The 14569-nt window shown below is 40.3% G+C and overlaps 1 protein-coding gene across 2 annotated transcripts in view; it reads right to left on the bottom strand.

Moving 5' to 3' along the window:
* The window catches only part of CACUL1 (CDK2 associated cullin domain 1), a 37729-nt gene that overhangs the window by 12718 nt on the left and 10442 nt on the right, over positions 1 to 14569 (bottom strand). For both annotated transcript variants that reach the window (XM_081863771.1, XM_081863770.1), the window contains exons 3-4: positions 13812 to 13914; positions 3355 to 3450 (exon numbers count right to left, since the gene is read on the bottom strand). In XM_081863771.1, the coding sequence (XP_081719897.1) occupies positions 3355 to 3450; positions 13812 to 13914 (199 nt within the window). The remainder of the gene's footprint in view (positions 1 to 3354; positions 3451 to 13811; positions 13915 to 14569) is intronic.

The following is a 14569-nucleotide window of genomic DNA, read 5'->3' as shown; positions in this document are numbered from 1 at the left end:
CGGTACATAGAAAGTGTTCACAGAGTAATAAAACAGTTCAATGTAAAACCACAGTAGAGCTATCTTGCTTATCAATACTGCAGGTATCACATATTTCTACAGGAGCCGTTTCCTGCTTGTATCACTGCTGTTCTTCAGCATCACACATCAGTTGCCATTATGGTCCTCCAGATAGCAAGCATATAAAATGAATATTAATGATACCTGTCAAACACCAGATCTGCCCAGCTGTCCCCACTATTACTTATTTATTTAATTGCATTTATATACCACCTTCTCCCCCAATGAGCTCAAGGTGCTGCACATAGCTCTCCTCCTCATTTGATCCTCACAACAACCCTGTTAAGTAGGTAAGACTGAGAGACAGTGACTGGTCTACAGTCACCCAGTGTGCTTCATGGTTGAGTGGGAATTCAAATCCTGGTCTCCCAGGTCATAGCCCAACAATAACCATTATGCCATACTATATTCTACCACTATATATGCAACCTAGCAGATGTCAGGAGACAAAATGTGCTGGTACTTCTAAGGTGATGATGATTTTTTAACATAGAGCAAAGAGATAAACACATCATGTTTTGAATCCTCCATCCAAATGGCTCCTTAAACCAAGGTTACATTTACCAAAATAGAATGTCTACTTGTCATTTTGGGGCAAATCAGCTCAAAAGTCTTATTTTTCAAATGATGGACTGCTTGTGATTGATTATCTGTTAAACATCTGGCTAGTTTAGATGACAACCTTGAGCTGGGTTAAAAAACTCTGAGGACTTAAAGAAGAAACATCACTTGATCCAGGGACAGTCCACATATATACTGGCCTATTCCGTCCTCTTTTTCTTAATGGTGACTGCTCCTGCTCAGGCTGCACAGAAAAAGCATTTCGGTTCCTGAAATTCATTCCAAGTGTACAGATGAAATATATTTGATAGAATTCTACAGGATGTGGTATTAGGGTGTGAAAACAGTCCAGATCCAATGATCCTCAGGCTTGAGTGCCATTGGGAGATGAGAATACAGAAATTATTATATAATTTCTATGAAGTCTATTGGATTCAGCAGAAACACACGGTTGATTCAGAGACAGAGCAAAACGAGAAGCAAGACATTATATCTGACCAAAGCAACAGTTAACACACTGCCCACTTCATACTCCATTTAGAATCACTACAGACCTGAACATACCACCCAGAGATTTCAGCCAAATACAGGACACCTCAAAGCACTTCATTTTATCTTGAGAAAGACACATGCTTCAAAACAACTTCAAAATGTTCCTCACAAAAGGTCAATTGTGAACTACTAGCACATATTCTGATAACGCTAAAATCCTTCACTACCGTTCAGAATGTTTATCATTTAGTCAAAAGTCATTAAAAAAAATCAAATCAAGAAATATTACAACACAAAAGAAAGGCTACATAATGACCAGGCTCAGGTAGTTTTAAAGGACAACACAATAATCTTTACAACATACATTTTAGTTGTTGCCATGGCAAATAATATAACCCTCCTAATGTGTGTATCATTATTCAATACTATGAAGGCTAGCTAATGGGATGCTCTCTAAAAGCAATGGTACCAAGGATACCAGCTAATCAGTTTTCTGGTGACAGCTTGGAGATGCGCCTAGATCCAGTCATGGGAGTTACAAATGGCCTCTATGGACCAGGAGTTTTCTAACAGCTTAGCTTGGTTTGTCAGCTGAGATTTCTGGAGAGAAACATAAAAAGCACCTGAAAAGATTTTAAGTTACATATCTTTAAAGGCTCTTAATGAAACACAAGTTTGCATTGGTCCAGTGTTCTTTTAGGACTACAGATAACATGATCTGAAGTCAAAGGGTTATAAACATTCTCTGTGGTACAGTCATTTAAATCAAACAAATACTAAGCAATAAAATTATGGCACATATTTGTAAATCTTATCTGTGACCTGCCAATACACTTCTTTTTAAAATCTGAGATCTAGTAACAGTTGGCTCTATGTGGGTAGGAGAGTTTTGACAAAACCTAAATCATAACTGTGCATACACAAATCCTATTTTTGAGATGGTGTGTTGACAGAGGGTTGTTTTTAATTACAAGCTTATTTTGGTACGTTAAAAACACAGCTAGAGCCAAAATTCAATAAATGAATGAATTCTCTTGCAATAATAAGCATTACAACTTCTGCTTCTTGGCATGGGAACAGCAAAGTAGATCAGAATTCTCTTGATATGAATAGTTATCAAATTTCTCAAATCGGTTTGCAATGTTTTAGCTGCAAGACATTTTAGAGCAGAACCCATCTAATACCCCTTCCTCATGTAAATCATATTAACATATGCAATGTAAGTGCATTTTTTGAATTAAATAGTCTGAATATGTAAAAAAAAAAACCACAAGAAGCAAACCTTACTGATCCAGGAAAGATTATGCAAGATACAAAATGTCTATAAATATGAAAGCCTGGTAACCCATCTGCAATAAAATAAATGTACATGCACTCTTAAGCTTAACACACCAAGCTAATGGCAAAACTGATTCTTCCAAAAGAGTGCTTACACCAATTTTAGAACACTCATTAGCAATGCTTGATGCAGTACAACCATACTCAACCTGAGTGGTTGCCATGCAACTCCAGGCACTCTTAGATGAGATTAAGTTAACTGTAACCTGAGTTATGCAAGCATGCCCTCTTTACTGCACCTTTCTGCAGTCCCTTATAAAGCCTCCCAAGCAGCCAAGGGGAAAATGGGCAAAAAACAGGTACAGACAACTTGTACGAGCCAAACCTCATGGTTGCATTGCAGATTGACCAACGCTGCTGGGTTTCAATACCATCAGCCATGGCATGCTTTTGGACAGGCTGTTTGGGTTGAGAACAGAATGCACTGTGTTATGATGGTTCTGTTCCTAACTGGGTGGTTAATTTCAGAAGGTGCTGCTGGGGGATAAAAGAGTGCACCACAGAAGTACCTCAGCACACTAGGCGAGGTTCTGTTATGGCCTGGGCTTTAATTAAACTGGTGGAATAAGTCCAAGTGAGCCCATGAGAGAAAGCTCAGTTGGTAGAGCATGAGACTCTGAATCTCAGGTTTGTGGGTTTGAGCCCCACTTTGAGTGAAAGATTCCTGCACTGCAGAGGGTTGAACTAGATGGTCCTCGTGGTCCCTTCCAACTCTACAATTCTATGATTCTATTCTATGAGCAGAGAGAGGAAATCTGTGGTTCTAGCAGGAGATCATCCCACTTAACTCCCAATGTTAGATTCTTCAGGAGAATCTAATTGCTGACCACTGCTATACCTCACACCTAATCAGTTCCTTCCTTCCAGACTATGCCCAATTTGAAAAAATAGTCTAAAACTTACCATATATATGAAAAGAGGCACAATGCTCTGTAATGCTCCCATATACTGTCCAAGTGCTATGTTAAACCTTTCGATGTAGATGTCTGGAGGGCTGGCCTGCAAGAAAGAAAACATAGCTGCCTCACTAGAATGAAGTAACCAGGTTGGACTTGCAGGTAAAAAACAAGACTAAATAAGGTGAAATAATACAATATCTAGGGTCATATTGGCTAAATGCACTACTAATTTGACCTTAAGTGGGGGAGAAGAGCTTGCTCAAAAAGAGAAAATGTGCAGGGAGAGCCAAAACGAGCACCATTGTATCTGCTGATATAATATCATATTAATCAGTGATGGGTAGCCTGCGGCTTACAGGCTTCATTAGGCCAGCCAGGATGTTTTGAGTGAACCAAGGACACTTTTCCATGCTTGATGTCCTATGATGTCAAGTGTGGGAAAGTTCAAGAAAGAATTCAAGTCATGGCAGGAAAGAAAGAAAAAAATCTTCCTTTACTTCTATGAGCTGAAGTTTCAATTATCTGGTGCGAGGTGATTAGCAGGTGGGTGATTACGCTCACTTTTCCAAGTGGTCTGTAGAGTGCCACTTTTAGAAACCTGCTGTATACCAACAGTGAAATCACTCCATGAGTGCAGAACCTTATGTAACCAAAATGGGAAGTTATCAGCAGGCTTAGGCAAATCCCCAATGTTTGTAGGTAAAAAATGTGGTGGGAAGGGAATACTAAGGAAGGGAGAGGACCTGAAACCAAGCCAATGAGGACTGAGCATGCTCAGTAGCCACAGAATGTCAAATGTCTGTTGCAGGGGACGGGGGATGGTACGGAATATCCCAGAAAAGGGCATGGCTGGCTGGAATCTGGAACTGAGGCACTGCACCATAGTGGTCCAGGTTCTACTTGCTCCAGGTTTTATAAAGCATGAAGAACATCAGTACACACACATTCTATTAGACTTTTCAGGAGGGAGGGGAAATCCGGTTAAATTATTATTTATATTCAAGCAAAAGAATGCGTGTTTGTATCCTAATTTTCCTAAAGAGCATCTAAGAATTGTTCAAGGAATCATTATATCTGTACTCTATTCTGCACTAACATTACAATTACTGCAACACTTACTGACCAAGAAATGCTTTTAGCAATCATAATTGGGTCTTGATGACGTCAAGTGTGGGAAGGTTTAAGAACGAATTCAAGTGATGGCAGGAAAGAAAGAAAGAAAGAAAGAAAGAAAGAAAGAAAGAAAGAAAGAAAGAAAATCTTCCTTTGTTGCTATGGGTTGAAGGATCTCTTCTTGAAAGGGACACTTCAGAATATTCCAAGAAGTTGGCATCAATTTAATGTAATTATTTATATTCTGAGGAGCATTTGCTCTTCCACATATAACTGAATATGCTGAATACACATCAAAATTCAACAGTAATTCTCTTAAAAAGGTAAAGCATAAAACTCAGGCCCAACAAATCCCAAGTTGCATATGCAATTCATGGAGGGAAGCTTGTCTAGAACAAAATGATTTCCACTTGCGCAACAGGACTGCCATCCCTCCAGTCTTGCCCCTGTGTGCGCTCTCCTCAAATCTGTTCCAGAGGGTTGGGAGAACCCCTAAATAATGACGAGAGTGTATAGGGGAAGAAGAGGGGGGAAGTCCCACTTTGCAAGCAGAAATCTTTGTGCAGACACAACCCTGATGCAGTGCTATGCTAGATACAAACCAATACAACTATCTGAAGAACTCCCTAATCAGTTAATTGCTGACACTTAAAGTTTTTTAAACAAGCTGCACAATGAATTGGTGGGAAATGTTGCAACAGGCTAACACAGCTACGTTACCCCTCTGAAAATACGACTGAGAGTCAGTTTAATTTTTTTTTTATTTAGTTTAATTTTGTATCACATCTGCAAAAACCAGAACCCTTTGCTTCACACATACCCTCTGCCCGCAAAAATGTTTATCCCATGTTGTAGAAAAGATTTCCAAAACCTAATGTATAATAGAGACAATCTTTGGTATTAAAAAAAAATGTGATTCTCACAGTATTTCTGTCAGTTTTCCTTAGTATAGAATGAAAAGTGATTTTCCAAGAATGCTAAATTAAAAATTCATATAAACTGTTAAGAAGTTCAAAAGATACCTAGGGAGTTCTTGTATGCATAATTAAATTCATTATTAGATCAAGTGCATACTGTAACAACTTTCAAACAGACTTGCAAGGGCAACAGGTCTTCTTCCAGCATTATACTTATTTTAAGCACAAACTTTTTCAGCTGATACTTTCTTATTGAAGCATGTTCCTTTTTCTTCATTATGTTCCTTTTCTTTTCCAGCAACAGTATTTAAGTATTGCAAATCTGTTTGCTTGAAATTTCTCTGTATGAATTATCATTATTCTTTTTAAAAAGTTATGCTTCACTTCTACAAGCTACTATACAGGAGGATTATTTCCAGCACTATGATTAGGGTACAAGGGATGGTTTTGCAGTAATGCCGGAAGCCAAATCTAAGTCCTATCTTTCAGTTTCAAGTCTTAACAAGTTAAAATTACCCCTTCAGGATGAAATTGCTCAATGCTAAACTCAAGATCAAATACTGAAATGCATTCAACCATTTGAACAGTTGGAAATGGAGAAAAACGCCACAACATAAGGTTATCCAGAAAAAGTGATGATTAGCTAACATTTCATTTATATAAAGAAAAGATTAGTATCACCCAGAAAAGAAGGAAACTGAGGACGCGGGAGGCACAATTTTTACATATGAAGGACTACAGAAATACAGTGGAACCTCGGGTTGCGAATGTGATCTGTGTGGGAGGCACGTTCGCAACCCGCAGCACCGCGTCTGCGCACGTGCGAGCACCGAAACCTGGAAGTAACCCGTTCTAGTACTTCAGGGTTCAGTGCAGTCCATAACCTGAAAACGTGCAACCCACAGCGTTCGTAGCCTGAGGTATGACTGTATCTAAAAACCTGCAAACCTCTACTAACACTGCTGCTAAGAACACCTTGCTCCAATATACTTTTTTGCTTAAGATTTTGCTTAACCGAGGTTCAATTCAGCAGGTAAAATTAAGAGTTTGAAAAGCACAAGAGCAGGCTTCCTCAGGAGCTTATGGACTCTCATTCCTTGGAGGTTTTTATACAGAGGTTGGATGGCTACCTGTCCTGGATGGTTTAGCTGAGATTCCTGCATTGCAGGCGGTTGGACTAGATGTCCCTTCAACTCTATTTTCATATTTTTAGGGGAGAATGAAGGTTTGCCTTATGCTGCTTCTTAACATAAAATAATATAAGAGGTGGCGATGGTGGGTATTTTTGCTTGTACATTATTTAACATGCTAGAAGCTTCATAATGAATGCCTGGACTTTTGAGTGCCTGCTTGTGCTTAGAGGGAGGGGACTGCCTTCCAACAAGCCTTATGAGGTGATGATGGCTGCGTGCAAGGCTGTCTGCAGAGTGCTGGAGAAGTTTTGGACAAATTATTTTCAAGCAGAGCAGCAGAGAATTTTTGAAGAAGTTAAAGGAAGTTTCCAACCCACCCTTCCAACCCATCCACTGTTCTGCTTTAACAACAATAAGAATAACCACCCGTTGATTTCCAGTGTTCCACAGGCAGCATTTCGAAGTCCACGAACCTAAAGAAACATTAAGAAACCAGAGATACAGTGTGCACAAAAGTACAGAGACAGAGTACCATTTGGCCAACTTGGGGCACTTGACTGACATTTCATTTCACCATAGTGAGGGGTAAAGACATCCCAAATCACTTGCTAGTCAGCCCTAGCAAAGGTGCTGCACACCTCTAGTAAAAGTATGTGCTCCTCTTCCTTCCAATCCACTGCATGCAGAGCTGGTGTGGGGATAGAGTGTGCTAGAATTCCTGCTCCATGATTGCAGTCATGGGATTGTTATCTAGCACATGATGGTGTATGTTTTCATTCCATAGAGTGGGAAGTGACGGAGACAGGATGTTTGTGTTACTGTGTTCCGTGAAGTGGGACTATTGTCCTTTGCTCTTTCTCTTTGCTGCCTGATGCTAGAGAGAGAGGGAGCCATGTTGCAGTGCTCCGTGTGTGTTTATATGTAAATAAAGTAGATTAGCCAAAATGCTGAGTTGCTGAGGTCTGTTACGCAAACCGCGAACACTCTGCGGATCCCTAAGTGTGCCTATGTCTGTTGGCATCGGTCGCTGTGATGTTCGGGCAGAAGAAAGCTTTTGAAGCTCCTGAACAATCGACCAGGAGGGAGAAAACATGCCAGTCAGGCATGTATCTCTACCAGGGTCCTACTTGAGAGTAGGACGAGCTCCTGACAGAGAGGAGCTTGCCAAGGACCCCCTACCCCTGAAAAGCAGAAAGACAAAGACAACCTATCTTCATCTTCCCCTCCACAATTTACAGTTGGGCAGGAACGGAAGAGGTTGTGCCTTATTTTGGCCCTGCACTCACATCCAGCAAGGGTGGAGCCAAAGCAAATCTGCTCATCTCTGGGGCTGGGAAAGGGGGACAAGAATAATCTCTGCCCCTGCAGTTCCATGGTTTGGAGGAACTCTCAGATTTTGTTACACTTGCCTGAAGATGGCTAGGCAGTCACTATGGAAACCAAGATTGAGCCCTGCAGCTGTTTATGTATATATTTTGACAAAATGTTTGTTTCATTTTCTTTTTCCCTTAGAGAAAGGATCCCAAAAGGGAAATTTATTTATGCTGCAGACATATATGCAAATTCAAAAAACCACCCTCAATTCCATTCTTTAAAAAATGCTGAATAAAGCAGTCCTTCTATCTAAAGCAGCAGCAAAACGAAAACCTAGCATGTTCTCTTTGACAGAAAAGCCAATATATAGTTTTGTTCACTGCACTACCTTTCTGATTAAAAAAAGTGAGCAGTGTAGACAGCCGTTTACCAAGCAATATCTTATCATATGCATATATAACCATTTGGTTAGCCATTATTGAATGTCACCACATTGTGCCTGAAGGACATGATACTTCTTTGCCTGATAAAAAAAATCCAAGAAAAAAGAGAAATTGCAAGATTCTCCCTACCTCTTGGTAATACAGTAAAACCAAACTACATGCCACGTGCATATATGCAAATAGTTAAAGTTAGTTACCAACTAATCAGTAATATGAGTTTATTATGAATGTTCATATATAGCCACCCAGGGCTCAAACTAAAGCCATAGTATTCTGACATAGCTCAATGGAAGACCAAAAAAAGAAAAAAAATCACTCACAGTAGTTCCACTATTCCTAAATTTAATGTAAAAAACAACAACAGATAAGCCTAAGTATAAACTCTCCAGTGTGTGTTCAACACTTGCAGTGTTTAAAGTTTATGTAAAATAGCAATTCATGTATTTTTAATTATTTCCAGTTCTTTGCAAGTGACTCATAGAGGCAACCTAACTGCTGTTGTCTAAACCAGAGCTTTCCAAACTGTGTGTCGCGACACGTCTGTCGCAGCAGTGTGTAGGTGTGTCGCACAAACACTACTGGCGCTCCTCCCGGGGCTGGAAAGGGGTTAGTTTCGGTTTTCTAGTAAAACTGAAACACTGTGTCGCAAATAATGCACGTCTATAAAGTGGGTCACCAACATGGAAAGATTGGAAAGCTCTGGTCTAAACTCTGGTAACCTCCGGGCTAGACAACTGCAATGCATTGGGGCTGCCTTTGAAGACAGTTCAGGAACTGCAGCAGGTGCAGAATTTGGAAGCCAGGTTGCTCACTAGGACAAGATGGTCTGAGTACGTAAGATCAGTTCTGGCAGAACTGCACTGGGTCTTGGATGTACTGTTCATAGAAACCCCTGAAGCGTTTTTCTCAGGCTGTGCTTCAAGTTCCATTAACATCCATTACGATACAATATGCCAAGTAGACTTATGCAACCTTTCTATGATATTTAGACAACTGATTGTCATCCGCATCTATCTCCAAGACTTGTTGAATGCTTACAGATGCATAATGAAGGAAGGCTAATTACAGAGTTGTTACTATGCTAGACCAAACCTAGCAGTTACTATGTGACATAAAGGGGGGAGGTACCGTATTTTTCGCCCTATAGGACGCACTTTTCCCCCTCCAAAAATGAAGGGGAAATGTGTGTGCATCCTATGGGGCGAATACATGCTTTCCCTGAAGCCTGGAGAGCGAGAGGGGTCGGTGCCTGCACCCCAAAGCCTGGGGGCGCTGAGCTCAGCACCCCCCAGGCTTCAGGCTTCGCGCGGCTCTCTGCAAGCCGTGGGAGAGTTGCGCCCCCAAAAACTAGGTGCGCCCTATGGGGCGAAAAATATGGTAATATATCAGGCATAAGCTGTATTTAGTGTAGTGCATGTGGAGGATAATAGGGAGGTGATAAGTGATACAGAAAACAGTCAGTATGCTTCAGGTTCTGTAAATCTATGAGACAATCTAATGCACAGGAAAGCTACGAGGTTTTCAAAAGAGAAAATCTATCTTATCTTTTCTGCAGTTTAAACAGTATTCAGACAGTGAAAGCATTCTGCTGCCACCTACAGTACAATTTACAAAATGGAAAACCCTTTCCCCCCACTTAGCTGGTGAAGAGTCCACAGTAGACATCATCTATTCAGGCTGCTCACTGCAAGTTAAGCTCACTTGTCACTAGTCACACAAAAAGCAAAATTAGTACTTCACGGCACTATATAGAAGAATGGGATAAGAGCTGAATATTATGAAGAAATCCACTGAGTGCTAAAATAATGACAATATTTAATGTTAAATGAGAGATAGGCAAGGACTCTCTGAAGGGTATGTTACATCCTGCAGAAAGACAGAACATTCCTCTGCGGCTGTCACAGATCAAGCATAAGCTTGTGCCAACCTATGAAAGGCAAACACATTCAGCTTTAACCTGCTTATCCCTACCCTCCCTTTCAAGCCAAACCTTGCTACAGTTTCACCAGTGCAACAAACTCTGGCCTCATCTTGGATACTGATCAGCTCCTCCTATGATTAAGCAGACCCCTTCAGAATTCAAGCACCTTCACCAGCGCTGGGAACTAGGAAGAGGAATCACCAAAATCCTAACACAAACAAAGGAAAGGAATGAGCTACAGAAATTCTAGCATTGTTCATCCAGCTGGCAGCACTTGTGAACATTTTACACACAAACGTTCTCCCATTTGCTCAGTCCTGGCAATATGCAGTTAGTTATGTGGTGAGATCTTTAGCTCACTTTTCCAGTCTAGAAGAGAGCAATCAATGCAGCTTCTATCTAGTCAAGAGAAATAAAAACAGGATGACAACTAAAAAACGTAACAATAGCACAAGAAGGGAAGTGAATGAGAACCTGTGGCCCTGCTCCACAGGTTGGACTGCAGCTCCCATAATCTGACCACTGACTTTGCTAACTGGCACTGATGGAAACTGAACTCTAGCTCCAATTTGGAGTCTCACAGGATCCCAATTTGTGCCATAAAAACAAAAAATTGTTAAACAAAAGGGGAGGTCAAAAGTTTTACAAATAAAAAATGTATTTTGGGAGCTTAAGGTGAAGGGCAGGTTAATAATTAATAATAAGAATCAGAATAAGAATAGCAGAAATATGTTAGCCACTCTCTGCTATTAATATTATTAAGCAAATCACATGACAGAAGGAGTTGTGCTTTCTGGGCACCACAATGAAACAAGTGCTGTCTCATGTTCCTGCCAACCTGCATCAGATATCTGCTGAAGGGAAGGGTATAAATCTCTTAAGTAATAAATAAGCATAGTTGGGAAACCATACATACACGCAGGTTTTTCTGGTTCCCATGAGTATCTCAATGTAGATCCAAGAAACATCTTGTTTAGAAATGGCTGATTACCGTATTTAACTTGTAAATACTTACAAGCGGACACTTGCTGCGGCTGCCTCAAAACATTCAGCTACCAATGTTGACATTTTGCAATGAAGTCTTTAACAAGTATAAGGAAGCACTACTTTTAATAACTAATCACGATGTTCAACCTTATTCCATAGGAAAGCAATACGAAAGTATCAGAACATTCGAATTTACTAGGGAATAATGCTTCAGAGGCACAATGTGCTATCCAGCGGCAAGTTTTCTTTTTAGCAAACAACCTTTACACATTGACACTTCACACCAGTGGAATCATTGCCAATAAAATTGTGTGATGCTGAAAATAAGATTTACAGATTATAGAGAGTGTCTAAATAATTATTTCATGAAGAAGCATCAGATTACATGTAAATTATGGCATCTTGTTAAAGAAGCTTAGAAGTTGGGAGTGAATCATGTTTACTTTCCCACCTGTATCAGGAGGAGGAGAAGACTGGAAGAGGCCAGAGAAAAGCTTGCCTTTCCCCTAGTAAATGCCTGCATTTTCTTAAAGCGGCTTTCCACACACTTTTCTGTTCCTCTCATTATGGGAATATTCATTCCAAAGATTTACAAATTGAGATACAATAAAATCTGATATGTTGATCAACATACTTTGGGGGTGAGCAGGCTTCAGGGCTGCAAGATCCATGATCTGAAGGCACGTAAGACCACTACCTTGCTGAAATAAAGCAGGTATTGGTTTGGTTGGTAGCTGGATAGGTACCTGCCTGAGAATCACATGTTCATCACCTTGAACACGAGGGTACAAAGGTGGGATCCAAGTGTAAAGTTTTTATTCATTTATTTAGCCAGAACCTTGAGGTGCAACAGTAAAGCCAGTCACAAAGCAAAAGCCTGGGAGAGACCAGGTCACTGCAACTGCATGCTGGATACCACAAGTCATACATCAGGATGACTATAAGAGGCACTACACCCTTGACCCCAAAAATTCTACACAAAAACTACACATAAAGATCTACTGTAGGTACGGTGATTAAATGTATTAAGGCTTGTGCATTTAACATAATACAAACTTTATATGCCTATCAATCCCAGCATCCACCTCTGAAATTTATCCATATCAACCGCTGCCTTGACAGGCTCGCAGAAAAGAAAACAAAGACCTAAAAACCCTGTTCCCAACAGGAAAGAAGCCTAAATTCAATGCTGATGCAGAACTCTTGCACTGCATTGCATCACTAAGGACTGAGTAGTTTAATGAAATCTAATAACAGTTAAATTCAAAGATTAATCCAAGCATCTATCTGCAATAACAGAGTAGTATTTGGATGATGTTCACAGCAGAAAATGCAGATTCACAGAAGATAACTGGCAGCAGCAGCAGCAGCAGCAACAACAAAGGCAAAAGTAAAAACAAAGCAACACAGATTTTTTAAAGGGATTTGATTTTTTGGAGATTTTTTTGAAAAACAAAGTCATTTTTACAAAGGACATTCAAAGCTAGGAGGAAGAGCAGGCAGAGGCCAAGAAGAGGTGACTGCAGAAGCCGAGGGGTACAGTGGGCCATGTCTACCCTGAACCAGGTTAGACTTCCGTTATGGCGGGGTCTGTAAGCATATGCCTTTCCCCGCTCAGCCAGTACAAGCAAACAAAAAGATAGTGGTGGATTAAAGGGAACAGTAGTTGCAGCAGCTGCTCTCAGGAGTCCTCCTCCATTAAAGCCCTACATTCCAGTAAAGAACCAGTAAACATGCATGGGGATAGGAACTTCTAGCCACTTCTCTCATCTTTCTGCAAGCCCTAAGTAAGAAATTGACTTAACAATTTTTCTTATTACCACTCACTTTTATACTTAATGTACTTCTCCTTTCCTTTGCACCTTGTTGCCCAACTTTGAACCACGAGTGTAAACAGCTCTACATGTTTTAATGTATAGCATACAGGTATTAGAATATTTGTAGCTCAGTACTGAGGGTGGAACTAAATGCTTGCCCCCATCATCGATGGCAAGCAAGAATGAACAAAAAGAAACTTTTATACTCTAAGAGAAGGGGGAGCTCCTCTTAAGATGGCAATGTCACCCACAAGTGACATTGGCTAGGTAAAAACAAATGTGTATCAGCAGTTTAAGTAAGACTCAATCAAAGCTGAAGTTCTGCGATGGATTTGTGGTCAATCCTAAAACACAAAGGAATTTACCCAGGCAAAAATATAGTAATTTCTGCTCCTTTGGGAGGAAACAATGCACTTTTGTGCTCACCCGGGGTAGGTTACGACGTGCCATAATTGACCACTAAGGAAATGTTTTTAGAAAATTTAAATATACATTAATAATTGCTCTGGTTTTGGCTCACTTTTATGTTATCCCAGAGAAGTCTAGAGGTCTAAGAGTCAAGAATATTCCATTGCATCTATTTCAACTTTTGGTTCATCTTTTATAAAATACAGGACCTAAGTAAACACAGTGAAACCTCATTTTCCTAGAGGAAGCATTCAAAGGTTAGTGCTCTACACTCACACATTACACATAAGGTTTAGTTGAGTTCTACATAGGTAACAGCTGTGATAACAATCATTTCAAATGATCGGTGGCACACTACTCCCAGTAAAATGCCAAATCCCAGGAAAACAAAATTGTGCAGCTTCTTACCTGCAGCTCCTTTGAGACTCTCTCTAAGTGGTTAGTTATCTTTTTTATTAGGTCACTATACATCTGTTCCGAATGCTGCTGGCACACACATTTATACACACAACTGCAGAAATAAATACAGGAACAGTGATGAATTGACAACAGTTTGCAGCACAGTGGGGAGAAAACAAGAAATGTCAAGCCAGTAGAAATTCTGCTTAAAATTAAAAGGAAACTTCAGCAATATGCATCCTAAACAAAGACCCTATTTATCCTACAAGTTTTGTAGCAGCCTACTTACTACCTGTGCTCCCTGCAGGCAGCCTTGCAAACATTGAAAAGTTAAGGCTGCCTCATGTATAATGTTTGGGATTTTAATAGAATAGCTTGATTGTATCAAATTGTTATGGAAAGCCATCAAATAATTATTCACATGACTGGAGTCTGTATTAATATGGGCCACTTTCTCAAGCTATATGCACTTTAACCCCAGCTTCATCTGATTCCTTCAGAGAGTCTTTACTTCTGAACATAAAGGTATTCCTGTAAACTACTTTACACTTTCCCTGTTAGGCACAGAATGCTGATTTAAACCTACAAAGCCCCACACAGCGCAGGACCCTATACCCAGTTCTCTCATCTGAACCTACCCAGCCACCAAAGTCATTACAGGCCTTCCTGTATGTGCCCCTCCAGCAGAAGTCTGGAGAGTAGTTACAAAAGAAGAAGGGATTTTCAGTGGTGGCCCCCATGACAATGGATGCACTCCCTAAGGAGGC

Source organism: Podarcis erhardii (genome assembly GCF_964252035.2).
Source record: "Podarcis erhardii genome assembly, chromosome: 5".
NCBI lineage: Eukaryota > Metazoa > Chordata > Lepidosauria > Squamata > Lacertidae > Podarcis > Podarcis erhardii.
This window is presented reverse-complemented; position numbering and strand designations above follow the sequence as displayed.